General features: G+C 29.7%; 2 protein-coding genes across 2 annotated transcripts in view; both read left to right on the top strand.

Moving 5' to 3' along the window:
* The window catches only part of LOC111619265 (neprilysin-2-like), a 55,678-nt gene extending 48,085 nt beyond the window's left edge, over window positions 1–7,593 (top strand). The window contains exons 13-20 of the mRNA XM_023360948.1: window positions 1,480–1,583; window positions 1,668–1,732; window positions 2,173–2,224; window positions 2,301–2,414; window positions 6,257–6,329; window positions 6,408–6,503; window positions 7,187–7,257; window positions 7,442–7,593. Of these exons, the coding sequence (XP_023216716.1) occupies window positions 1,480–1,583; window positions 1,668–1,732; window positions 2,173–2,224; window positions 2,301–2,414; window positions 6,257–6,329; window positions 6,408–6,503; window positions 7,187–7,257; window positions 7,442–7,544 (678 nt within the window). The 3' untranslated portion in view covers window positions 7,545–7,593. The remainder of the gene's footprint in view (window positions 1–1,479; window positions 1,584–1,667; window positions 1,733–2,172; window positions 2,225–2,300; window positions 2,415–6,256; window positions 6,330–6,407; window positions 6,504–7,186; window positions 7,258–7,441) is intronic.
* A 2,510-nt stretch (window positions 7,594–10,103) lies between these two features.
* Window positions 10,104–27,595, top strand: part of LOC111619300 (endothelin-converting enzyme 1-like) — a 38,844-nt gene continuing 21,352 nt past the window's right edge. The window contains exons 1-6 of the mRNA XM_023360996.1: window positions 10,104–10,252; window positions 14,510–14,622; window positions 17,090–17,146; window positions 23,007–23,162; window positions 23,240–23,323; window positions 23,394–23,575. Coding sequence (XP_023216764.1) covers window positions 10,212–10,252; window positions 14,510–14,622; window positions 17,090–17,146; window positions 23,007–23,162; window positions 23,240–23,323; window positions 23,394–23,575 — 633 coding nt within the window. The 5' untranslated portion in view covers window positions 10,104–10,211. The remainder of the gene's footprint in view (window positions 10,253–14,509; window positions 14,623–17,089; window positions 17,147–23,006; window positions 23,163–23,239; window positions 23,324–23,393; window positions 23,576–27,595) is intronic.

Raw genomic sequence — 27,595 nt, 5'->3', positions numbered from 1 at the left:
AAACCGATAGAGCACTGGAGAATATAATCCGGGGAGTTCGACGGTGTTCTAACAAAACACGGGGTAAAAATTATTGATAGCCTGACGAAGATACCTCTCTTTCTGTTCACCTCGTTGACGCTCTCGTAAACTCTCGACGACCACTTGTCTTTGAATCACTCCTTTTTATACCTCCAAATCACCAATTTTATCCTTTTCCACCAATCGTGAGTCTTTTCTATTAGTTTCCAGTGACACATTCGATGAGTTCCCAGGAAAAGAAAACGACTCCAGAGAGAGAGATGCGATCATTCTCCGGTAATAAAAAATAGAAACATTTTTCGAAAGACGAAAAAGAATGGTTTTTCCAAATTTTTGTAAAGTTCGACTCTCACACTTGCTATGAAGTTTGTTTTACTTCTTATAATCGGTTTGTTAATCTGCATTTTAGATTGCAATATTGTTTTGAACTTTATTTGGATCCTACATACTTTAGAAGATGTTATAAATTGATTTATTAAAGTGAATAGCATATGAAATTTTAATATTCCTAACAATAAATAAATTTACTTCAAATACTCGTAGTTGCATAACTATTTGTAAAATACCGGTTCGTGTCTTATATATCTCTAACAGTTAGAACAGAATAGTACATTAAAATATTTTTAATTAAATTACTTTTTCTATATTTCAATCTATGTATTCAGACCCTTTTAAAGGAATAAATATTACAAACAAATACATTATTTTTCATAACGTTGTTTATTAATTTTTACAATATTAGTATATAAAATAAAACAACACAACAGATTAAAGAGTAACTGAACAAGTACAAAATGAAATTAACGCTTATTTATTAACGTTTTCTGTTTTGACTATCGACTTTAATACAGTAGAGTGTAGTTTATCCGAATCAATTAAGGACTGGGGATGTTCGGATAACCGATTATGTACGAAAAAATACATTAACCTATCCTGTGTTGAAATTTTTCTCCGTTGCGTGTCGCTTCGCGTTGAATTTTCGTCGATGTTAAGTCTAATGTAAACTGTTTAAAATAATAATCTTGGCTATTGTATCGTTCAAAATTATTTCTTTATTTTTTACAAACGAAATAAATATATTGAAAAATATAAAAACAAAAAAAATTATACTTTAGAAGTTGATCTAGTATTAAAGACGTTCGATTCAGCATTACACACAGTCCTCAGAAAAACACCACACAAAAGTGACAGTGCTGCCAGCTAAAACACATACACAAACATAAAAAATATTGAAGTAGCCCAAGATATAGCCAAAGATTGCAGCGCCACAGCACTAGCGAAAATTTAAATTTGCCGACTGGAATTCTTTCGGATAAACGACGCTCTACTGTATCTTTTATTGTTTTCTTCATATACTTAATATCGCTGAAACAGTTTTAAATCAACAGGATAACAATACTCAGCACATGAAAGTATGATAAATATTCGAAAATAAATTAAAATTATTACTTTTTCCAGATCAATATCACAGATAATTATATTCAAAATATCTTAGCTGTGAAAAAGGAAATGACGTCCAATGAAATGTTTGATGAAAGTGTTCTTTTTTATTTTCGGGAAAAGTAAGCAAATTTTATTTAATATAATTTTATTCGTTTGTATAAAGTGATTGGTTTATTTATTTATTTATATATTTTTCTATATAGAATAAAAATAGCCCCAATGGAGGTTGGTGCAAGTTTAGGCTATGATGGAGTGGAAATAACAATACGTACGAATTTTCTTTATATTTATTAGTTAAAAAACAATAAATTTTTCTTTGGACTTTTTCCGCTCAGTGATACTAAAACGGCCACTTTTCAGGCCGTCTTAGTATCAGAACGGACTCACACGAAAAGGAAGGGTCTCGCCATATCCGAGACAGATAAAACCCTGTAAAATTCCTGGGGTTTCTTCTGTCCTTATTTGATTCCAAGTACCGGTACTGTACGTAGGGTGACAGCTCCAATTTTCGGTCATCGCGGGTTATGATGATAATTATATATACAAATATGTTAAATTTCCAGTTTTTGTGTGTACTTAATTTAAAATAATTAACTAATTAATTTTAAGTATGTGTTAACGATTTTAGTTTTAATGTTAATGTCTCTGAATCAACATAAATTCACATTATGTTTGTATAAGTATTATTAAGATTTTACATATATTTAGAAATACCGTTAGCATTGATGTATCCTCCTTTCTATGCTTATGGATTACCTCAGTAAGTATCAAAGAAATAACTAAAATGCTAAAATTTTAAAATAACTAACAAATTTTTATCGTTTCTATTATAATAGATACCTTAATTTTGGAGGAATAGCTGTTGTTATTGGTCATGAATATTCACATGCATTCGATCATTTGGATATGTCAGCAGGTAAGATTTACAGTACTTTAAAGGAATCTTTAAAGTGTGTTTAAAAGAATAAAGGTTTGATTAATTAAATGATTTGAAAGTAAATACAGTAAATAAATATCTAATTTTATAAATGTTATGAATGTGAATTCTTTTAGCTTAAAGTAAGGACATTTACTCTTTAAGTTTATTGAAATGGGTACTGTTTAGGATCTGAGGAACGGATTAATTCACTTTCCATTATTTCTAATTAGAAAAACTGATTCTGACTTTAACCAATTCAGGGTTCTAATGGCTCCTAAAACGAATTAAAGTCGAATATGAGGCATCATTGTAATTTCAAAACAATACAATAATGTTATTATTATTTGTTTTTATATGTCAATCGATATTTATTTTGCTATTTTATTATTATATACATTCGACCCCCTATAACGCGGTAAATACGTTCCACTTTTTACGAATTTCGCGTTGTATGAATCCTTAAATACATGAGACAATCACAGCCCGGCACGTATGCAGTTTACGGACTACGGCTGTTTGAAAGGTTTTCTTCCATAAAATTAATCGATTCTAGACTAATTTGACTCAACAGTTCCAAAACACGTATAATTTTTTGGGAATAATCTGTATAAGCTATGCTATAAACAAAAAATTGTAGGATTACTTACCGAGTGTGCACCGTTCGATGACGCCGTTGCTCAAGCTTGTTTTCGTCACGGAGCATCGCCCAAACGGCGGGCGTGTTTTCTGATAAGTTATTTTTCTGCAAAAAATTCGTTGAACTTTGGAGATATCATTAATAGAAATAATTTTTATGGCCGTTGAATAAGAAATGTTTTTTTCACAAGAAATGCATAAAATTACAGTACTGTATTAGACTTACAGTACCTAATTTATGTACTGTACAGATGGTAGTAAACTCGATTTACCTGCCTAAACTTTTCGTAGCGTGTAAGTAGTTCGACTGCTCGTCCACTATTGGTCCAGATTCGACAAATCCTATTGCGACACGAGTCGGCGATGATGTTTTATCGATTTTACGAATCTCTTTTAGCGTTTTTATACGAATAGGGTGACAATTTTTTCGCCGCGATATACGAATCCGCATTATATGAACCCACGTTATAGGGGGATCGACTGTATAGTCCATATTTGTAATCCAACGAAGCTAGATTTGTATTATCATGATTTTCTCTTCCTGATTTTCGCTGGGTGATAATAATTTAAAGGGTGAAATCTTCATTACTACAGTCTTGAACTACGAAGAATTTGATCCTCGATAATTCTATCCAATAATATCGCTTATGCTCTTCCGTTTCTATTAAAATGTTAGTCACTTCATTACATCCAGTTTTCCAGTTTACTCAGGTTTCATTTCTGTGTACATTTTGTTGTATATCGCCTACTTCCACAAAGAATCGATTCGAAGAGCCACAGATCACGGCATTTATTGCTTTTACACATGGTTTGCTCTGTCAGAGATTTCGACAGACTACGAGTGGCGTTTTGGAGTTCTATAAATTACCGCTAAAACGTGATAGCAGAGTCGATGGATATACTGTACTTGTCTCCCAGCTGCCAATAGCTGAAATCCTATGAAATTGGCATAATAAATATTTTTGCTACTTCGAGCACTGTAATCGCTTTGTGGCAAAAGTTAGGGAAAAGTTAATTAATTAATACTAGGTAAATTATTGCAGGATGAAATGAGAAAGGAGCTATGGTATATGTTATTCATCATTGATATCATGTTTGTTAATGAGATAGAGAGTAATTAAAGTTTTAGCGGGAAAAGCTTCAAAATAGAAAGAGAGAGAGAGATTAAAAGTTAGCAAATTTAGTTCTTGGAATTCGGATGAACTTAAAACTATGAAAATTTAAATATTAAATTTATGAATATCACAATTGTTAAGATTTTTTTCCTATATTGAAGTAAACATACAAACTTCCTGCGTTTATTTATCAATCAAAAACACAAAGATAGATATTTAACAAAATGCTATTCGTTTTAGTCTCTTTGAACGGTAATCCAATCAGTTATTATTATTGTGATGCGAATGTCAGTCAGCTGATACTGGTGTCAAGTGCTATGCCGGAATAATGTCAATGAATAGCTACCCAAACAGGTGTTACATTAAGCTTCTGTGTTATTTGAATATGGGTGAATGTCTAGAAACTTTCTGACAATGTAACGTGTGTTCAATATTGCACCATGTATATGATTTTATTAAGGTTTAATGTTTCTAGACTTTTGTGTAATGTACTGTACGTGGTAAAACAACAGTAAAAGAGAGGACAACAGGACAATAAATACTTTATCCATTCGCCACATCTGTCTTCTTTCTTGAGCGAGTGGAATGTACTGTACTGTACTGTTGATTTTTTCAATGTTATGACAGTTTGGAAACAGATATGTCTATTATATCTGATAGCAACCTTTCTGATCTTACGGACAACTAAACTCACAATTTTGTATCCCACGGACCATTATCATTCAGTTTTTTAAACGACACGTGTACAGTATAGAATAATGATCATAAAAGTTCCATTTTACTTTATTAATATGAAATTCACTTGTTTAATTATAACAAATTAGTGTTATAATTAAACAAGTGAATTAGTTACTGCTTGTTTGAAATAAGTTTATGAATTCTTGGCTCTTTTTTACAATTGAACTCACAACATTATTTATTGATAACAATCCATTTCGTGTTTGGTTTTAAATTTAAATAAAAATCCCCAATGACTGAGAAAAATCAACCAAGAATTTTGCACTTCTTTCGTAATACTTCGCGTCACCACGACATGATCAATGTCCAAATTTTTCCACGGACCATCAGTTGGAGACCGTTGATATAAACGATCTTACTGTATTTGTCGATGAGAGTGATGTCAGGTCGATTGTGATAAATTGTTTTATTTGTGATATGGCTCTGTCATAGTATATTTTTTGTGTCCTTTTTTAAAACTGCTTCTAGAGTATGTTTGCTGTACAGTACCTGAATACTTAGTAATCTGTGTTTGTGTGCAAACTTTTGGTGTATTATATTTATTATTTGATTATGCCTATGTAAACAGTCTGTTTGTGCTAACAGTATGCACCCAGAGATTATATGTTGTATTGTTTCTGGCAGAATATGTCATTATTATTATTATGTGTTGGGTTTAGTGGGTTATACTCGGTATACACCGGTGGCTGTGTACTATGCCGGACCAGAGTCAAGGCGTAACAACCAAAACAAAACTAAAATTAAATGTGTGTGTCAGTGTCTGTATTAAGGAATTTCCTAACAATATGGCATGTATTCAATATAGTGGCCTTCTGTAGTGTGATGTATGTATTTCTACTCAATTGTAATGTTCCCAGGCTTTTGTGTAGCGTGNCGGCTGTTTGAAAGGTTTTCTTCCATAAAATTAATCGATTCTAGACTAATTCGACTCAACATTTCCAAAATACGTATAATTTTTTGGGAATAATCCATATAAACTATGATATAAACAAAAATTTGTAGGATTACTTACCGAGTGTGCACCGTTCGACGACCCCATTGCTTAAGTTTGTTTTCGTCGTGGAGCGATGTATCGAATGGCGCTCGCGTGCTTCCTGATAAATTATTTTTTTTTTTTGCGAAAACTTTGCTGAACTTTGGAGATGTCATTAATATAAATATAATTTTTATGGCCGTTAAATAATAAATGGTTTTTAGTAGGTCTGCTGCTCGTTTAAACTCAACGGTTTGTGCAATATCCGCTATTGGTCTAGATTCGACCCATCATGTCGCGACACGAGTCGGCGATGACGTTTTACCGAATTATGGTATTCTACGTTTTCCTAAACGATTATATATTTTAAAAATTTATTTTTTCGTTTCCAAAAAGAAATAAATAAAATAGTTTTCAGATTAACGGAAATCGAACAATTTGGGATAACTTGTCAGATAACAGTGGAGTCACTGTTGCTTTCCGGGTAATAATCATTTACAATTTATGATTTTTGATTTTTAGATTTTCTTTCTAATATTTTTGGTATTACTTCATTATGCAGGCTTACGAAAAATATCTTAAACGCCACGGAGAAGAACCTCATCTTCCTGGTCTCGACTTTACAAATAAACAAATGTTTTTCATCGGATTTGCTCAGGTTAATCCATACATTTGAAATTTGCTTACAAAGATAGGACATAATGACAAAATTGATGTGGAGTCGGAAAGAAATGTGATTCTTTCATTTGACGTATACGAAAAATGCTATCTTTACACGCTCTCACGGAGAGGCGATTCAAGAAGAAAGCAATTGACGCCGATTGCTTTGTTCACGTATTTTGTCGGTTTCTCGCAAAAATTTTTTGTTAGGTGCAGGCAATGGTGATTTTTTATTTTAGTTCGTAAATTTTGTTAGGGACGATCAATGACGTCAAACATTGTCACTTTGACGTCATTGATCGTCCGTAACGGAATTAGTTGACATGAAAAATCCAAAACTGTAATAAAAAAAATATCGGTCTATAACTTCGTTTTCGAGATACAGTGGGGTCAAAGTGACATTAAAAATAGCAGAGTTTTATCAAAATGGATCGATTAAATTTTGAGGAGAAAGCCATATAGAAGATACTTCGCTAACTCTCTGCTTTGTTAAATTAATATTGTTTTAGTATTCTTTTAGTATAAATCTTGTCGTTATTCTGATAAACATCTGGAATAAAAGTATATACCAATGAAAACACTAGAATTTTAATTTTCCAATAATAATTAAAACAAAATTCAAATTATAAATAATATTAATACTAAATACAAAATTTTATAAATATTTCATGTTGTGCGTAGCTTTGGTGTGAGGCAATCGAATCCATGAAAAAAACTTTCGAACGTGATCAGCATAGTCCCGGAAAATACCGGTAAGTTTAATAAGTTAATTTTTTATGGTCAAAAGTAAAACCAGGAGACAAACAGCAAGCATTAAATTGCTTAAAGTAACAGAAATGTTAATTATTTAATTTTTAGCGGAGACTTTCATCTGTGGATAAGGATATAAAATAAATATAATACTAATTTATTAATATCGTAAAATTTTCTTTTTAGAGTGCTGGTTCCTTTAATGAATTCTCCAGACTTTGCTGAAGTTTTCAACTGTCCTTTGAAAAGTTATATGAATCCCGAGAATAAATGTCGATTATGGGGATGAAATGTATTTATTGTACAGTTCGTCAAAATTCGGAAAACGAATAAAATAGTTATCGTTAATTTACTGCATTAGTATTTATAATCACTTCATGTATTTTTACATAACGTTTTNAAATAATTTATCAGGAAGCACGCGAGCGCCATTCGATACATCGCTCCACGACGAAAACAAACTTAAGCAATGGGGTCGTCGAACGGTGCACACTCGGTAAGTAATCCTACAAATTTTTGTTTATATCATAGTTTATATGGATTATTCCCAAAAAATTATACGTATTTTGGAAATGTTGAGTCGAATTAGTCTAGAATCGATTAATTTTATGGAAGAAAACCATTCAAACAGCCATAGTCCGTAAACTACATACGTGCCGGGCTGTGATTGGCTCATGTATTTAAGGACTCTAGAAAATGAATTTCATAAAAAGCGGAACGTATCTACTGTGTTACAGTGGGGTCGACTGTATTACAAAATGTAAAAAGTTTTATGTTGATCCGAACCGATGTGACTTTTTATGGAAACTCGTTCCTTATTTTTTATCTGTGATGAGGCCTTCATAACGCTTCCAAAATGTGAGGGCTGCGAGAAAGCCCTAGTAATGATGAGAGCCGAGTATTAAACACAAATTCATATATGTATTTATAAATTTCTATCCTTGTTAGCACTTTATGAATGCAATTTCTATTTTTACTGCAGATAAATAATACAAAGCACACAGCAAGCTTCACACTTTACTGAAAAAACGAAACTGTTCTATTGGAGCATTCAACAACTGTAGAGAAATGTTGATGATGATGTAGAGTTAGCATTTCGAAAATTCAAAGTTTCATTATCTCCTAATAGAGAGGTTGCGGCCGACGTTTTCAACACGAAAACGTGTACATTGGACATTCAGCACCACCTTCCTGTAAGCCTAGAAGTTTGACAATGGCGTTTGGAACGTCGAACATGATTCCACTGACGTTCCAAACGCCATTGTCAAACTTCTAGGCTTACAGAAAGGCTGTGCTGAATGTCCAATGTACACGTTTTTCGCGTTGAAAACGTCGGCCGCAACCTCTCTATTAGGAGATAATGAAACTTTGAATTTTCGAAATGCTAAGTCTTCATCACTATCAACATTTCTCTACAGTTGTTGAATGCTCCAATAGAACAGTTTCGTTTTTTCAGTAAAGTGTGAAGCTTGCTGTGTGCTTTGTATTATTTATCTGCAGTAAAAATAGAAATTGCATTCATAAAGTGCTAACAAGGATAGAAATTTATAAATACATATATGAATTTGTGTTTAATACTCGGCTCTCATCATTACTAGGGCTTTCTCGCAGCCCTCACATTTTGGAAGCGTTATGAAGGCCTCATCACAGATAAAAAATAAGGAACGAGTTTCCATAAAAAGTCACATCGGTTCGGATCAACATAAAACTTTTTACATTTTGTAATACAGTCGACCCCACTGTAACACAGTAGATACGTTCCGCTTTTTATGAAATTCATTTTCTAGAGTCCTTAAATACATGAGCCAATCACAGCCCGGCACGTATGTAGTTTACGGACTATGGCTGTTTGAATGGTTTTCTTCCATAAAATTAATCGATTCTAGACTAATTCGACTCAACATTTCCAAAATACGTATAATTTTTTGGGAATAATCCATATAAACTATGATATAAACAAAAATTTGTAGGATTACTTACCGAGTGTGCACCGTTCGACGACCCCATTGCTTAAGTTTGTTTTCGTCGTGGAGCGATGTATCGAATGGCGCTCGCGTGCTTCCTGATAAATTATTTTTTTTTTTTGCGAAAACTTTGCTGAACTTTGGAGATGTCATTAATATAAATATAATTTTTATGGCCGTTAAATAATAAATGGTTTTTAGTAGGTCTGCTGCTCGTTTAAACTCAACGGTTTGTGCAATATCCGCTATTGGTCTAGATTCGACCCATCATGTCGCGACACGAGTCGGCGATGACGTTTTACCGAATTATACGAATTTTTTTAGCCTGTTTATACGAATACGGTCGCAATTTTTTCGCCGTGATATAGGAGTCCGAAATATATGAACTCGTTTTATAGGGGGTCTACTGTAATTTATTTTTTGAACGTGAGTTTATACATTAACATATTATGTAAAATGCAAGACTGGATTTTTAAAACATTTATGAATATAGCATTTGTAAAATTAAATTAGAATGCTAATCCATTTTCATTAATGGGTATTTTTGCATACAATAGCACCACAAGTTCTTACCGCTAAAAGACTAAATATTTAATCATTTAAAATCTTCAAAACTTTTGTATACATAATAATAATATTAAAATTGTATCAAATATCAATAATTAATTAAGAAATAAAACAATGATAATAAATCGTATACAAAGAAACTTCAAAGAGATTTTATTATAAATTTTTCGTTAAATTTCGTAACTGAATTAACAATACATTAACAAATCTAGTGGAAAAAATATATCAGTATATAACACAATATAAACATTAACAACACCCACGGAAGGATAGCTTTTGATACGTCCAAGGACGTTGTAATTGATATGGCGACGTTCTTAGTTGTGGTAAAGATGCAATCAAAATACTCGCGTTGCAAAGACATAAAATTTATAAAAATAAAAATTTGCTAAAACTAAAACAGTGTTTAAATCAGTTGAAGAAATATGGAAAATTCAAATTCCGAGAAAAAACCGCTTGAGGAAAAGTGAGTAGAAATTTTCTGTTATATTCTTAAAGAAATTAGATATTGAAAATTTATGTTCCAAAGAAAAAACCAACATAGTTAAAATTGTAAATTTAAATAAATTAAATATAGAGTAAGCAGACATGCTTGTCTCTCTCTTGTATAAAGTTAAAAGAAATCCAAAGTATTCATATAAGTGATTTAAAAAAAAAAGAAGTTAACATATTTGTATAGTTTAAATATAATATTAGCAATTTATCACATTAATTATTAAGTATTTGCAGATATAAGTATTTGTCGATCTTTAATGGACTGTAAAAATATGAAAGTACTGCGGGTATTGCAAATAAAACGTTTAATGGGGAATGAAACAGTTGTAGAAAATGGTCCTTACAAAACTACTCTCGTTTCCAAAATTTTAAATTAGATTTTTTTTTCTTTTTACTACAAAAATACGGTGGCGCTTGAGGCACCAACGTTCGGCCTGCGTTGAAGTAATACTTCAATAAAGAATGTCGAACATAAATTTAAATTTAATATAACCTATATTTTTTATTTATATTTTTGATTAATAAAATTACATCGATTGCAAACAATTAACAGCACTTTATTTATTTATAAGATAATTAAAGGCATCCAAAGTTTTTCTAACGTTAACTCTAACGCGCCATTAATAGCCGAATATAAAACTGTAATAGGTCAATCAATGAAATTTCACAAAAAAAGGCTATATTTTTAAACTCGACACCATCCAAAACATAAAAAAATATATGTCGTACACGCTATTTACTTTGTATTAAGTAACTTTACTATTTAAATGCCACTATTCTACTGGTCGTACAGAAAGGCGAGACTGTTGTGAGTCTGTGGTTGAAGTTAATTCGACAGAAATTAGTCGTTGTCCTCTTTCTTAATGAGAGGATGGTATCTATTTCATTGCATTTCTTCAAACCGTGTTGAAATTTTTAAAGAACTAACTAATAAACACTAGCAAGATAATTTTAATACATTTATTGAACAATCTCATTTAAAAGAAAATAGCGTGGTTCTAAAAAGAATGTTGCAATTTAAACTGACTTTCTTCTTTACATATTAGTAAGTAAAGATTTTTTTATAAGTATGAAAATTGTATAGAAGAAATTTAAAATATTCTCAAGTAGGAAGATGAATAAAATAAGAAAGTTACTAGGTCAAATAACGTCTTAATTAAATAATTACTAACAATTCTATGCGAGGTTACAGCCTTGTAGCTTAGTCATATCAGTTTTATTAGTATAATGGTTTACATAATTAATTATCTAGGTCTTTCAATAAAAACTGTTAAATAAACTAATTATGTAACTTTAGTGTAGTTTTTATCGAAAGAGTAAAAACGAAAGTTTTTGGATAAATTTGTTAATTAACTTAATTCTCTAAGATTTATTATGCAAAATTTAAACGATAAAACCTTAAATTATAAACCTTGAAATTATAAATTGAGTCCTATCTATAAACTAAAAATTTTCTCTTTAATTAAGTACAGTATATCAATTGTTATGAAATTATACACATAATTTCATAAAAAAATGATTTACCATATTTAACAAGAAAATTTTGAGCAGTGGCAGAAGACCGCAGGTTCAAGAAGCGTATGCTTAGGGTTTCCGAAAGTTAGCAGCTTAAAAAAGAATGCATTCCGCGAACCTCAGGCACAAATGTCACTTCATCAAAACAATTTGCCGTAAATGACGTAGTAAAAGATTTTACAATTTAATAACTGACAAAATTTACTTTTCGACTGTTAGAAAATATCTCAAGTAATAAGTAATGTTTAAAATTCTTTGTGCATCTTATGTGACAGGATAATGGTAAGAATGAATTTGTTAGGCTGGAAGAACGAAAACGCTCATTAAACAAAAAAAGTCCACAACCTGTCGTGACTAATTCAAAAAGCCCACAAAGCGAAGTTCGCATCGTCGCTTTCAGAATATTTGACTGTGGCTTTTTAATGCCGAACATTAGTTCTACAGGTTTTCCTATAAATTTAATTTTCATACGTAAAACAATTTCAGAGAGATAAAATGTATGGAGAAAAATACATCTTTGGTGATTTTGTTTCGTATAAAAGTGCTAAACGTCAATCTACATTTTTATTTGAGTGTTGATAAAAAATACAAATTTCCCCCAAAGAACATAAAATGCAACTCGAAATGTCATGGTAATAGTTCTTGCAAAAATAAATAACTCTGCAACATTCTTGATTCCTATAGAAATAACTGATTTATTAATTAACTAGCAGGTGGGCCCGGCGTTGCTCGGGCAAAAGTAACGATAACTAAGATAAAGATTATTACGTTACAGTAAACCTTACCCGTTTTCACAGAATGCAAGAATTGGGTCCCCTTGTTTCCAGACTAATTAGAAAATTTTTAGAAGGATCTAAAAATATGTTCAACTGCATCTGCGTCTTGCACGTCGCTTTCTCTTAACAATTCCATTGTTACGTAGCATTTCCATTGTTACTTAGCACTTCCATTGTTACTTAGCACTTCCATTGTTGATGGAAGTGTGAAGCCTTAATCCTGTCCCTCTCCCCCCGTGGGGAGGAATTTCGAAAAATCCCTTCTTAGTGTGCGTTCTCGTGATGTACCCTAACTGTGTACCAAATTTCAACTTTCAACTCCTGTTTGGGCTCGATAATAATAATAATAGAAGACTTAATCCTGTCTCTCTCCCCCCGGGAGGGAATTTCGGAAAATCCTTCTTAGTGTGCGTTTTCGTGACGTACCCTATCTGTGTACCAAATTTCAACTTTCAACTCCTAACCGTTTGGGCTCTGCACTTATTATTATTATCATTATTATTATTATCAACCCGTCTCGATTATATATATATAGATAAAAGTTTCTTACAAAGTAATCATTTTTAATAAATTAGTTGTTGGAAAATGTTGACATTTCGAGCACCACAACAGATTTTCACGAATGATTAAATGTTATCGAAAAGTAATCAAGCGACATATTTGTATATGTGGTGTATAATTTTGTTACCTACTTATATAAAATAATTGAAGATAAATAAATCATAATGAAAAAAGAACGTTTTATTTTGTTATGATATCCTCGTTATTAGTTAACATCCAGAACTTGTGGTGGCTTTTAACCCATAATAAATCCTCCGCACATTGGTTTTTATATCATCGTGTAGAGTAAGAACATCGACCACCTATAAGTATATGTAGGTTGACTTTTAGCACTTTTAAGCAAAACAAAAAATACCAAATGTGTATTTTTCTCCATACATTTTATCCATCTGAAATTGTTTTAAAATTATGCATGAAAATTAAAATTAGTATAAAAATTAAATTTATAGAACATCTTGTAGAACTAATGTTTGGCATTAAAAATTGTAAATAAACATGTTTCGAGGCTAGAACCGATATTTTAAAGTTACAAACCGTTACGCATCATATCACCCTCTATCGTGGTTGAATCAGTTAACGTTCAGAACACGTTATGGCTTTTCTTAATTACCGCAACGCGTAATGGTCAAATATTCTGAAAGCTGTGACGCGAACTTTGCTTTGTGGACTTTTTGAATTAGTCACAATGAAATCGTCAGAAAAAAGCCTAAGGCATGCGTATAAATAAAATTGCTTAGATAAATTCGAGATCTAAACAATAACAATCAAAACCCCCGAAAACCGTGAAGTCTGACTTGAGCAACAACGAGTAAGAATGGTTTGTGAAGGTCCCTAATTTATGAAAATATTAGTAAGTCTTGTTGAATTTTTCTTAAATCTGAACTCTTCTCAATTTTTCAAACTCTACGTTCTCATAAAAAGTATTCCATCAGTTTTATTAGTATAATGGTTTACATAATTAATATATAAATAAAATAATTCTAAATTTTTGTTTTGTATTAAAATCTTTACATTTTTAAAACAAACTATATAATTATCTTATTTTAAAAACTATTGATTTGAGAAATTGAAAGTAGAAAATACTTGTGGTTGCACTGTTGTTAATGTAAGACTTTATTTTGATGTTTTATGTATACAATCACTTTTTAAAATAACCCCAAAATTAAGAATATAGTAATTAAATTAAGTACCAGTTTTTTAAAATTTCTATAAATTTTAAATTCTGGTATTGAAATTTTCTTTGTACAGTTAATAATCAAAATGAATTTAAAATACCACTTTATTTTTAATAATACAGATTCTTCATAATTTTTTGAAATATATTTACAGGGTGTATATTTGGTGATATATTTTAAGATAATTCTTTTTTTATGCAGAAAATGCACCATTTGGAACAATAGGACATTGTTAGAACGTTACCTTATTTTAATATCTCTTGTCATTTTTATTGCATTTCTCGTCATGGTTGGTGTTTTATTAAATTTTCAAAGTAAGTAAAAATAAAAAAACAAACAAGATATATTTACTCTTCTTTTCTTTTTATATCATTATTACAATTAAAATGTTTTCTTGTGCATATTAATATACAAGAATCAAGAGTTAGAGTTGAAAGTTAACGAATAAACGTTCATATACTAAAACTAAAGTAAAATTATAATACCACCCAAGACCATAAAGTTCTACCTTTAAAAAAAATTTAAACATTAAATTGTGTACTCATCATCATATTTAATTAATATCCTTCATCGATATGGCTTAAAGACTTAATCGATATTACTCAATATTGAGTGGTGTCGATTAAGTGTTCTGTTTCTGCCCGGTACAACAATAACTCTTGACCTTTGCTAGTGAATAGATCTTTTAAAGTTTTAAAATTAAATTATTTATTGTATATATGTGAATACCAGTATAGAATGTTAATAAATAAAAAAACAATACATCAATATAGTATATATAAATATAATTTATATAAATATTTAAAATTCAATAATATTGTTCTCAATTGCACGTCAAGTGATGTTTTATTTGATGACCTTTGTGAAACAACATATTAACTCATTTTTTCGAATTTTCGGGAAAAATCACACTAAGGTTTTGAATTTTTTTTGTATTCAGAACTGGTCATAGATGTTTAATTATATTAGAGGCTGATAATCAGATTGGTCTACGAGAAATTATGGGTCATGAGTTTGAAAATCATATATTGAAATTCAACAATAAGCTAAGTTAGCATGTTTTTGTTTGAAGAATTTTGTTTATTCTATTATTTATATTCAATACGTTAGTATACATATATGTATTTTAGATAACTGATTTTATATCCCTGTAGTTGAAGAAAATAATAGATGTATTTTTGCGTATTTGCATAAAGATTAGCAATAATAATGAATCAATTCATAAAAAGATAAATATTATACAATAAATCGTGTTATAGACTAGTGCACACGATTTCACAACTTCTTGAGTTATTTTTGCTCATACACTTAAGCAAATAATAAACTTTGAGTTTTATTTTAATACGCATTGTGAATTTGAGTGTCGTGTATCCCTTGAGTACAAAGAAATCATCAACTTTAAGTGAAGCGTCGTAACTAAAATAAATCAAAACCAATATAAAAACATACAAATAAATCTATTTAGCTATTTTCAAATATTAAATCAGTAATATTGTAAAATTTGCATTGGATGATTAGGACAGCCACTTTTGAGTGTTTCTCTTCACCCCCACGAATTCAAAATCATTACATTTCAAAAAGAAAATAATCATTTTAAATATCGCTTTTAAAATCAGCGATTTCAATGAAAATTTAATCAAATGATATTAGGACAATACCCTAATACAATTTTTTAATAAAGTGATTTTAATAACACGGCACTTATTAACAAAATTTGTGAAATATCTACCCATCATCACATTCAAACAGGTCTGGCATATAGTAGTTTTGCCAGCCTAACAAAATATAATGTCAATACTTGAAAAATTATGTCAAAAGAAATAGCATAGAGAAATTTATGATTTGTTAGTTAGTTTTCTTTGTCTGATATGTACAAAATTTTCATGAAGTTTTATTTCTATTCACCTCTTTAAATGTATTTATTTTATTTAATAATCTAATGCAAAACAAGATCGCTACTATTTCGTCTCAAGTTAATTATGTATATGTAGATTACTAGATGAAGTAAGTTATTTATAATGATTATCATATGGGAAGTTATTTATTACTTTTCCGGCTCTGTTATATGTAAGAGAGGGAAAGTATGGCGATCAGTCAAAAATACCCCCCAAAGATTGAAAAGTCGATTAATGCAAATTCGGTTTCCCCCTGTATATATGGATATTAGTGTGTGTGAATGTGTTTAGGCTCGAGTTTGTTTACCCTATTTTTAAATCTTGGTAACTCCTATGCTTTTTGACGAAAATTTCTGAAATTTTATTAGGGGAACCGATACTATTAAATTTTGGTAATTAAAGGTCAACGGGGTGAAGAGATAAAGGGAAGTCGTGTGTCGTATCTCCAGTAAGGTCGGACGTAACGGAATTTTACTCGTCATTAGCATCTACAATTTTTTATAAAACCCATCCCTACTCTCAAAATTAAGCTTTTTGCCTTTTTATAATAACTAAAACTTGTGCCACAGACCTGTGTCACAAGTTTTAAATGTTGCCGGGAAAGTTAAACAACTCGTCGCTGGATATTTTTTATGTATAATTCAATTGTATCAGAGTTAGAAAGTTTGTATTTTGCGAAATACCATCTATATTAAATTTCAAATACATTAATCTTCTTAATGGCTATTTTTTAATTCATAGCAAATTCAAAAATAGCTATTTAGAAGATTAATTTAAAAATAGGACGAAAATCAAATAATTGCAATTCAAATACGTTTTAATATTATTTTCAATTTACAATATTTTCTTTACATATAAATTTATTAAAGCTATTTATCACTTATAGATAAATCTCAAAAATCAAAGAAAGAAGTGTGCTTAAATAATATATGCAAATTTTCAGGTGAGATTTATTTTTCTTAATAGACTATTATTTCGTGATATTTTCTGCTACTGTTGCGAATTTTGAACGTATATTTTTATTTAATTACTAAATTAATATTATATAAATTTTTAAGGAAAAATTTTTCATAAGATATTGCACCAGACAAAATGATAAGATTCTTCTAATAATAAGTTATAAATAGTATTGTTATTTTGTATAGGTTCGAAGATTCCCGCATCTAATTTTTTCGTAGGCACATTTTAGAAACTGTTGATAGATTTACAGTTATTAAACTCTGTTCCGAAGTAATCCCTCTATTTAATGTGAAGATAACAATAACATATACACGATATAGATATAGTTCTCACAATTCAATATTGGTTATAGACGGTTGGAAATATTTCATGTCTCGCTTTTCCAATAAATAAATAAATAAATAAACTATTATGCAGCGAAATGTTAAAATTATATGTGACTTCGATATATGACAAAGTATTAAAAGTATTTATATCAAAACTACTTATTGGCGTAGGAATGCGAAATGACAAGTATGGTATTTCAAAACATCTATTTAAGTTTAACAATAAGCCTTTAATCCACTTTTTAAAATATTTAATACAAATATACTTTATTATACAAACGTAGATTAATATTACAGTGAAAGGGTTATCACACACATGAAACAATTAATGCCTTACATATCTCCTAAAATGCATTTCGGCCCGTGGTGTTAAGTCTACAGGTTTATAAACATTCTGATGGTTAATAATTTTATCATTTTGTAAGTGTGAATCATGTAATATATTCTTTAGAATAATTTTGCCTTATATTTAATAGTCATTCATCTAATTTATAAGGCCATTAACACCAGAGACTGAAATACATTTTCGATTTTGATAAGGCATTAATTGTTTCACGTGTGTGATAACGCTTTCATTGTGATACTATTCTACGTTTGTATAATAAAGTATGTTTATGAAATATCTATTTAGGTATTGCCTAATATCTTGAGAGTAATGTCTGCAATAATAAATATTGAAAACTGAAAATTATTATAAATAAAAACGAATATAACATATGTAAAACTCTTCTTCATGCTTATCTCGGACTAGCGATTTAACACTTTTTCCCGTGATCGGTATTGATCAGAGATTAAGACAATTAACTCTTTTTAAACCTTTATTCAGCAATGTATTTATTTCAGATTGACATAAAATTGTTTTAATTGCTCTTCGGGTTTCAAAAGTTTTAAAAAATAAATATTTCTTAAAATTATGAAAACTTTTGTAAGAGAACAATTAGAACAAACCTTATCATAATACTTTATAATACATCAATACAAAACACTTTATTTGTTATTCTACTTCGTGTCTACAACACTATTTTAGTTGAGTATGACATCCTACCATACGATTTTATTCCTTTACTAAAATTAATATTATTTTTACATTTGAAAAGATTCAAAGAACATCTTTTTCTCTATACAAAATATTTATACTATTTCTGTAAATAATGCATTTATTTCCTTCACAATGTCCATGGAGACGGATGATATTTTAATCTTATGAATTTTTTCTGAATTCTCACAGTTTAAATTAATCCCAGCGGCCAAATCTATATTAAATTTCTTAAAATACATTTTGTATTTTTAAAAATAAATCAAGTATATAAGGGAAACCACATAGGCCTATATTTATTTTCATTATGTTTTTTATCGTTATTTGACAATTTACTTAGATAGCCATTAAGTAAGAATTTATACTTAAGTTGAAAGAACAAGATAACAAGATCACTAATCTGTTGAGTTTGTGGTCCTTGTCCAAATGTTGGTCAAAGCTGTAACAAAATTGTTCATTTTTAACTATAGTGGACAGTAGAATTAAAAATTGATTGTTTTTTCACGTTACGTTTTTTTCGGATGTTCTAAATTTTACATTATTTTTAAATCTTAAACTTTTTATATCTAAGTAATTAATTGCATTTTTATTTTCTAATTCGTGCTCAAATTTTATATCTTGGAATAATTCTTTGGAAAATGTATAATCTTTGACTTTCCTATTGTATTTTTGTCATAAATTATTAGTGTGTCATCCACGTATCTGGATAAACATTTCATTTCATTTAATTGCGCTAATTTTCTGTCTATGTCTAACATAGAAAATGCTCTAGTTTTGAGACTAAAGTATTACTGTTCCCCGTGCTAATTCCGTCCGATTTCCCAAACATTTTGTTTCCAATTTCAAAATAATTATTACAGTAACAATATTTTATTAAATCTATTTTCCATACTTTCGTAATTATATTTTTATCGTGTTTCTATTTTATTCCATTTTATTGAGGGAGACATAGAAACTATATCTAAACTTAAATTTCTATAAGTTGGTTTAAGTTTTATGTGTTTCTATCTCGTCCAATCATTCTCGTCCAATTGTTATCTCTGATGAATTAATTAATTAATTCATCAGAGATAACTAATAATTAATTAATTAATTCATCAGAGAGTTTACAGAAAATTTAGAATTCTGTATATCATATAATTTTATTTTTATGAGTAATTATAAATTATGTAAAAATGAAATTCTAAAGTCCACGAGTGGACGATACTTCTTTTCAGGTTTATGTAAGCTACTTTTAGTCTAATTTTTAAATACGGTGTTCTAACCTCCGCAAAATTAAGAATTCTTTTCTCTCTCATCTGCTGTAATATATAGTATTTTCTTCTTAAATTTTTTTTATTTCTTTCTTTATTCAGTTTAGATTTCCTGTTTTGGATCTTCTTTCAGTTCTTTAATCCTAGCTAGATGTGATTTCAAGCTTTTTATCTTCATTTCCATTTTATTCTCATTGCTTTGTAGCAATGACTATTTACTTTACTTTGTATGCTTTTATAATTACTAGATTATGTTCTTTTTTAAAGTAATGTTTTATTAGTTTATATTTTAAATGATAGTTGATCTCTTTCTTATCTTTAATTGTTTGTGCATCTGTTTTACCACTGTTTGTCATCTTAGCGAAATCCTTTTTAATATTATGTTTTAGGTTCTTTTTCTCTTCTTTCTCGATTTTTGAATTATGTATCATTTTATCAATTCCGATACTACTTCTATTCATTTAGTAGCTATAAGAGCGTTAAAATCAAGTCATAATTGAAAAGTGAATATTGTTATGCTTGGAATTTTTAAATTAATCTTATTAATAAATAACTTATTTTTTCATTTTTGTTTTTTTCCCCTGCGGGTAACAGAATAAAGAAGTATACTGTAGTTTGTTTGCATTTTTTTCTTTGTTTTATATTGTTTATTTTTGACTGAATTAAATTATTGATTTTTTATATTTTATCTATTCATTTGTTTTTTAATAAAAAATTTCCTACTTTTAAATCCGATAATTGATTTTAAAATCTACTTTTCTATTTTCCATGCGTCTTTTCCGTGTATTTACTTTTCACTAGCCCACATTAAAAAGAAGAAAAGTTTTACAGATAAACATTGAATTTTAATACATTTTTGATCAAGAATGTTAATTCCTGTGAGATTACAATCAAATTCCGTTATTATGTTATCGGCTTATGCGAAGTACCGTACGCGTTAACCATATTAAACCGTCACGTCGTCCAAGCCGCTATAAATTCTGAATTGCTACAACGACCCATTCATTAATTTACAAATTATCTGCCTGCTAGAGCGCTTTGCACTGACATCAGAGATATTTTGAATTAGGCAGGATTAAGGAGGTTGTTAACGCGCGTGGACTCTCACTCAACTATAGGCAAGCTTTCTAAAACATCGAACAGTATGTTTAACATACTGGGGAACAGCAGTGCAGCTATAATTATAGTTGATTTTCAGGGGAAAGTACCAAGGATAAAATACGCAAAAATTTGTATATTTTTGTGAAAATCTGAAGACCTAGAATAAGAGTTTTTTCTTAGACTGGGATAATTTAGTTAGAATTTGATTTAACTATTTAATAAATTAAAATATTATTTATTTAGAAAGCAAAACGTACAATTTTACACTTTGTTTTGTGAGAATTTGATGAAAAAGCAGAAATAACACTTCCTTTCAGTCTATCAACTTCCCGATCTTATATTGATGAACATCTGGTAGTTAGAGTCATTTCTAACATCCCGTCACATCGGTAGCAAACTAACACCCGATTGAAGGAAATTTTAAGAAAAAAAGGGGTAAACATTAGTCTCGAAGCATCTCACCCACTCTCCTTGTCTCCAGTCTATCCACTAAACCCACCGATCAGTAAAATTTCTCATCACTCGTCCCGACAATAGAAATAACCTACGGCCGAAGACATCATCATTTTAACAAAAGATATTATGCACAATTTAATGTAAACTCTCTCTCTCTGTCTATTAGAGGCGTATTTAGATAGTTTATCGATATAGAGACATTTTTATTTCCTTTTATATTTAATCACTACTTTATTGTATTCATTAAACATTTGTTATATGTTAACTTGGCTTTAATTGGAAATTAGTTTGATGTCGGTCACCCTATCGACAGATTCACTGACTCTTCCGACTCGAACTACAAAACTCTCGTATTCGAACATGTCTTTTTAAGAATAGAAACTTATAACCGCGAGTTAGGACACGACTTCGAACTATCCTAACTAGTATCAGGAGCCTGATGCCAAAAATATCTCGGGAACTTTGAAGACAAATTAATTTAAACTTTATAGCCATCCACTAACAAAGTGAGCGGGCTTCAAGAACCGAAGCAGCAACCAGGATTTGGAGTAAGCGACTCGAACCCGCAGATTCTCACAATTTATTAAGACAAAACATACAATTGATTTTCAGGCGTAATCTTTAGGAATACCGTTCTACTTAATGCCGGAGACCGAATAAACCCAATACATCAAGGATTTATAAAATACCATTCATAATACGCAACGAAAATTGTATTAACAGCTAGATAGAGTATATATACATCATTCAACTTTCCCATTAAAATTAAAGAGCATGAGTGAGATGTAAGGAAAAAGAAATGCACATCCGCATTAGCCACTCTTTTTATAGTCCGAAACAATATCCTATATTTTGTAAATGCGAGGATCCTTCAAGAAACACAAAGGAAGACAGAATTGTGGAGAGAACAATCAAGAAACACAAAGGAAGACAGAATTGTGGAGAGAACAATCAAGAAACACAAAGGAAGACAGAATTGTGGAGAGAACAATCAAGAAACACAAAGGAAGACAGAATTGTGGAGAGAACAATCAAGAAACACAAAGGAAGACAGAATTGTGGAGAGAACAATCAAGAAACACAAAGGAAGACAGAATTGTGGAGAGAACAATCAAGAAACACAAAGGAAGACAGGATTGTGGAGAGAACAATCAAGAAACACAAAGGAAGACAGGATTGTGGAGAAAATTCGTTGGAATCAACAGGATTGCGGACGCAAATTACCCTTCTTGCGTGGAAGTATATAATTTGACGTTTATCTTGTGCCTAGCAGAAGCCACGAAAATAGACGTCCTCACATATGAATAGTTGGTAAATATAATTAATTTGGTTGGCAGTGTTTAAAAATTTTAGAAATTTTTCAATGGTAGTATTTTTATGATTGCGTTCATTGTGCATTTTATACAAATTGTAGTTTGTAATATGAATATAAGAGCTATTTAATGTTTCAAATTTGTGACATAATGTAAAATGTTTCAACAGTTAATTCCAAATTTAGATGCCGTAAATCGATTTATATATGTAATATTAGAACATTCCGTTATGAGTACAAAAACAACCAAAAATATTTAACTGATAAAATTAATTTGCTGGTTAATAGAATAAAATAAAATTAAATTAAATTTCACTAAATTTGATATGTTTTGTTTACATAAGTCTAAATAATTTTAGCTGGTTCCATTTTAAAAAATATGGACTTCACCGTCGATCCATGCGACGACTTTTATGAATTTTCATGCGGATCTTATCTGAAATATGAAAACATTTACGACGTAGAGATACGTAGAACTACAAATTTAGAAAATTATATCCTTTATTTGAAAAAAGGTAAGCAATATTTTAATTTACATATTCGTTTTAATAAGTGTAATAATAATTTTCATATAGTATAAATGCAAATTCAGAACAGTTGGAGAAACCAGAAAATTTCAATGATCCAGCATTCGTTAAAAAACTAAAGAAATATTATCAATCGTGTTTAAATAAACGTATGTATTACATTGATTTTGAATAAGTAATTAAATGCAAAACATTTATAATCCTTTACTTAAATTACAGCTAGCGACATGAAACAGGTTATTCATGGCATTTTAAGTGCAGCTAACTTGGACGATTGGCCACTTTCTGAAAACGATAATTCAAAATTAACAATGGAAGAAGCTATAGCACTAGCACAATCTTACGATAGTCCTGGATATCTGTTTGGATTATATAGGGATCAAAACAGCTCTTACATAACTGTAATTTTTTAATAATTTATAAAAAATATTTAAAATAAATTGTTATCTTATAAACTATTATCACAATTAGCTTATTTTATAATTAAATAACAGCTAGTAATTTAACATTTCATTTAAGTGAACCTATATCATTTCTGTACTTCAATGAAGTCTGACCTTAATGGCTATAATTCAAATGTTTTAACTTAACGAAAAGTTTTACGATATAACATAAATATTAAAACCGATAGAAACATTAATTAATACTTATAACTTTCAAAACGATAAACGTCATAAAATATTTAATAATTTTATAAAGAAAGCAATCACAATATTTCGAGAAAAGTTTAATCCGTAGTGTTTGATAACAATAAAATCACTAGCTGCGTTATTTATAAACAATGTCATTTCTACTTCGTTAGCAAGAAAATACAGTAGAACCTCGATTATCCGGACCTCTATTATCCGGATTTTCGATTATCCGGATTGTTCAAAATAAACAAAAATTTTACGAATTTGCTGATTTGCACTTGGCGAATTACGATACTGTTTATGTATGTGATGGAATGCATAAATTTTTTTGTTTCAACAACGTCTCACCCCGCACAGTGGCCGTAAACTTTTAAATATATTTTGCGTCGTAATAAAAATATAACTTGACATACGTATTTATAAATAATTTATACTCAAATTACATCATTTCTATGTCCAAGGGCGGCGTAAGGCATGGGCAACGTGGCCCACCGCCTATGCCTCGCGGTCCGAAGGGCCTCGCGTTTCGAAGGTTTATGCATTACTTAAAAGCCGCAAACGCGACGAAAAATTTTTACTTGTCATAAAACGATAAATAGTACTGTTATTCATAAAAATGCAGTTTCAACTGCTTTTTATTTTATAAAATCCGTCTTCTTGCGCCATCAGAGGGCCTTTTAATTTAAACAATAGGTAGTCTGTAAGCGTTGGTCAGTAGTAGTACAAATTCAGTACGAACGTTTGTTTGTTGAAAATTTGATCACGATTTAAATACAGTATTTAATTTTAATATTACCGATATGTCATCGAAAAGAAAACGTGTTGTATTATCATTAAAAGACAAAGTATTTGTTTCGATTATCCGAATTTTTCCTTAACCGGACTATATCATCATCTCAAATTAGTCCGGATAATCAAGGTTCTACTGTACTTTATATAATATTGAAATATTATTATTATATAATGTAATACAAAATAATTCTATTTAAAGCAATGAAGTTAAGAAGGAAGAACGAAATGAATTTTTCATATTTTCAATGAACACTTTTAATTGTATTTGTTAATGTTGTGCAATTGTTAATTTATGGACGTGTAATGCTATCTTTTTATAGTGATATTTTATATGCAAAATAATCTCATAATTAATGTTATCTTAATACATTTCTAATTGAACTTCGCTTTTTTCTAAAAGATACTGTCCTACTCGTTTTGTTTATTTACTTCTATTTTTTCTCGAAGGTATTGTATGTTTGTTATATAAGACCTGACGTTTCTTAGCCTCGATGTCCCATTCCGCTTCGTAAAATAAATTGTATTTTTATAAAATTGTTAGGATCTGCTAACTTTCTAAAAGTAGTTTATAATGAAAAAACTTTTTAAAATATAAAAAGTGTAACAGTGAATAGTTTGTATAATTATACTGAACTTGTACTAATTTACTTCATGTATCATGTAATAATAAGTGTAATAATTAAGATAAAATTACCTATAGACATATATATAGACATGTATATTATTTACTTGCTACTGAATATTATTTACCATACTACAGTAGTCCCTCGTTATGTCGTTCTTGTCGGGATACAAAGAAAAAGCGCGATACATCCAGCAGAGCGATGTAACCAAGTACTCAAAATTTTGGGCTTTTACTAAATGATATAGAATCTCTGTCTTCTATTCTTTCATCAGATATAAAACAAACTTAGTTCTTGATACTGAATTTTATTCATGTTTATATCGTATTAATAGACGTTTACGTATATATCGATATCATGAACTTCCTTTTAGCATTATTGTTTCTTTAACATTGATATTTAATTAAAAACAAATACTGTCGATATAACAACAAAATATCAGTTGCTATTTTATTATATAATATATTTCACAATAAATCGCTTATTAGAAATTCGTGTGATTTATGTTTTTCAATAAAAATTATAAATACAGTAATTGAAAATTTATAAAATAAGTATTTAACATATAATAGAACATCAAAACTTATGAAAAACAGAGTAAAAATGCTCTAAAAACAAAATAAAGTTACTATTGTATAAAAATTTTGGAACTTTCTGTTCAAAAATAGAAAAATTTTTTCTTTACACATTACGCAGTGAATTCGAAATTTCAACCTTTGTATGAATTTACATAAGGGTTTGAAATATCGAATTGATAGAAACTTGTAAATGTGGAGATAGTTATTAAATCTAATAAATAAACAACTTTTAATACCAAAAGGAAACAAATAATAATTGATCTATCCGTCTGTTTTGCTTATTTAGATCTTGACAATTTTTTTTTCTGCAGAGGTAATTTCAAGGACAATAGTATGGATAAAATACTTTATATCATTACAAAAGGAAATTTAATGGCAATTGATAATTTAAAATTTATTAATTCAAGTGCTTTTAAAATTTTGGGGGAACGCGATATTTCCGAATCCGCGATATAACGAGGGGCTTCTGTATTAAAAAAAATATTCAGCTATTAGTAAATGCGATTAAAATGAAAAGTTTTAATATCAGAAATGCTTAAGTTACTTAATCATAATATATTGAATTTTACATATTTTAAGTTTTTATAAAAAGTAATGCATGCATTTTTTAACAATTTACTATTCGATTTTTAAATTTCACAATTACACTTACCAGTATTTTGAAGCATTACTGCTAAAGCTGCATTACGAGTAGCTTTAGCAATTTGTGCATCATCTTTTTTTCTTTTGGGTATGTCCACCCTTGATCTTCCCGCTTTGTATACTTTTAATATTGCATCAGTCTAATGCAATTGCTCATAATTTGGCAACATAGTTATAAGATCACTTTTTTTATACACCATTCGGTGTTGAGTCTTTTTATACCACTCCCCATAGTTTTCAGAGTAGTATTTATTAAATTTATTCACTTTTTCTAGCACAGAGTGTGAAGAAAAGTCTTGATGTGTTTGCAAAACTCGTAAAATCTTTAAAGCAAAATTTTCTCATTTGCCAACTAAAATTTTTAGAAGATATTTTATTTAATGTCTTATAAGTGTTGAAAGAACCTTTTTAAATAATCAAAAATCCACATACTGTATACACACTTTATAAACACGATAAAATCTTTTTGAAGGCAAAAATATAGGGGAGATCGGGGCAAGATCGGCATGTTAAGCTTTACTTAAATTTTGTGTAATAAATACTGCTGTAAACTGAAAAAAACCTTTTGCATATTGTCTATTGGAATGTTACCTTGCTATACATCTGGTTAAAATCAGTTTGGACATAAAAATAATTAAAATAATTACAACTTTACAAGAAGAGAGAAATTGACGAAGTTGCCCCGGGTATAGGGGCAAGATCGGCAACTTCTCTTTTTTTGTAAAGTTGTAATTATTTTAATTATTTTTATTAAAGTTGCCCCTGGTATAGGGGCAACAGTAATGGGGCAAGATAGGCACGTATATAAAATTATGTTATTAACAATGTATAAGTTGGAATTCACTATTAAAACAAAGAAATACAAATCCAACACCCATTTAATATTATTACAACGAAATGCAAGTTCAAAGACATATATACATGAATAACAAATGCAAACATGTTTTCATTTATCATCTGTTTGATTTTTATCCTTTGCTTCTAATGTGGCTTTATGTTGCCGATCTTACCCCGCTAGTCATGATTTCGAAACATTAAGTACAACCCTGAGAACAGAATGCCAAGCCACGATCTGGCCACGTGAATAAGTTGAAGTTACATCCTTCTAACAGGAAAAGTAACTTTCGTTATCATGGAATTATAACAAAACCTGC

Source organism: Centruroides sculpturatus, unplaced genomic scaffold (assembly GCF_000671375.1).
Source record: "Centruroides sculpturatus isolate CEXI.00-Female unplaced genomic scaffold, Cexi_2.0 scaffold46, whole genome shotgun sequence".
In the NCBI taxonomy this organism is placed as follows: Eukaryota; Metazoa; Arthropoda; class Arachnida; order Scorpiones; family Buthidae; genus Centruroides; species Centruroides sculpturatus.
This window is presented reverse-complemented; position numbering and strand designations above follow the sequence as displayed.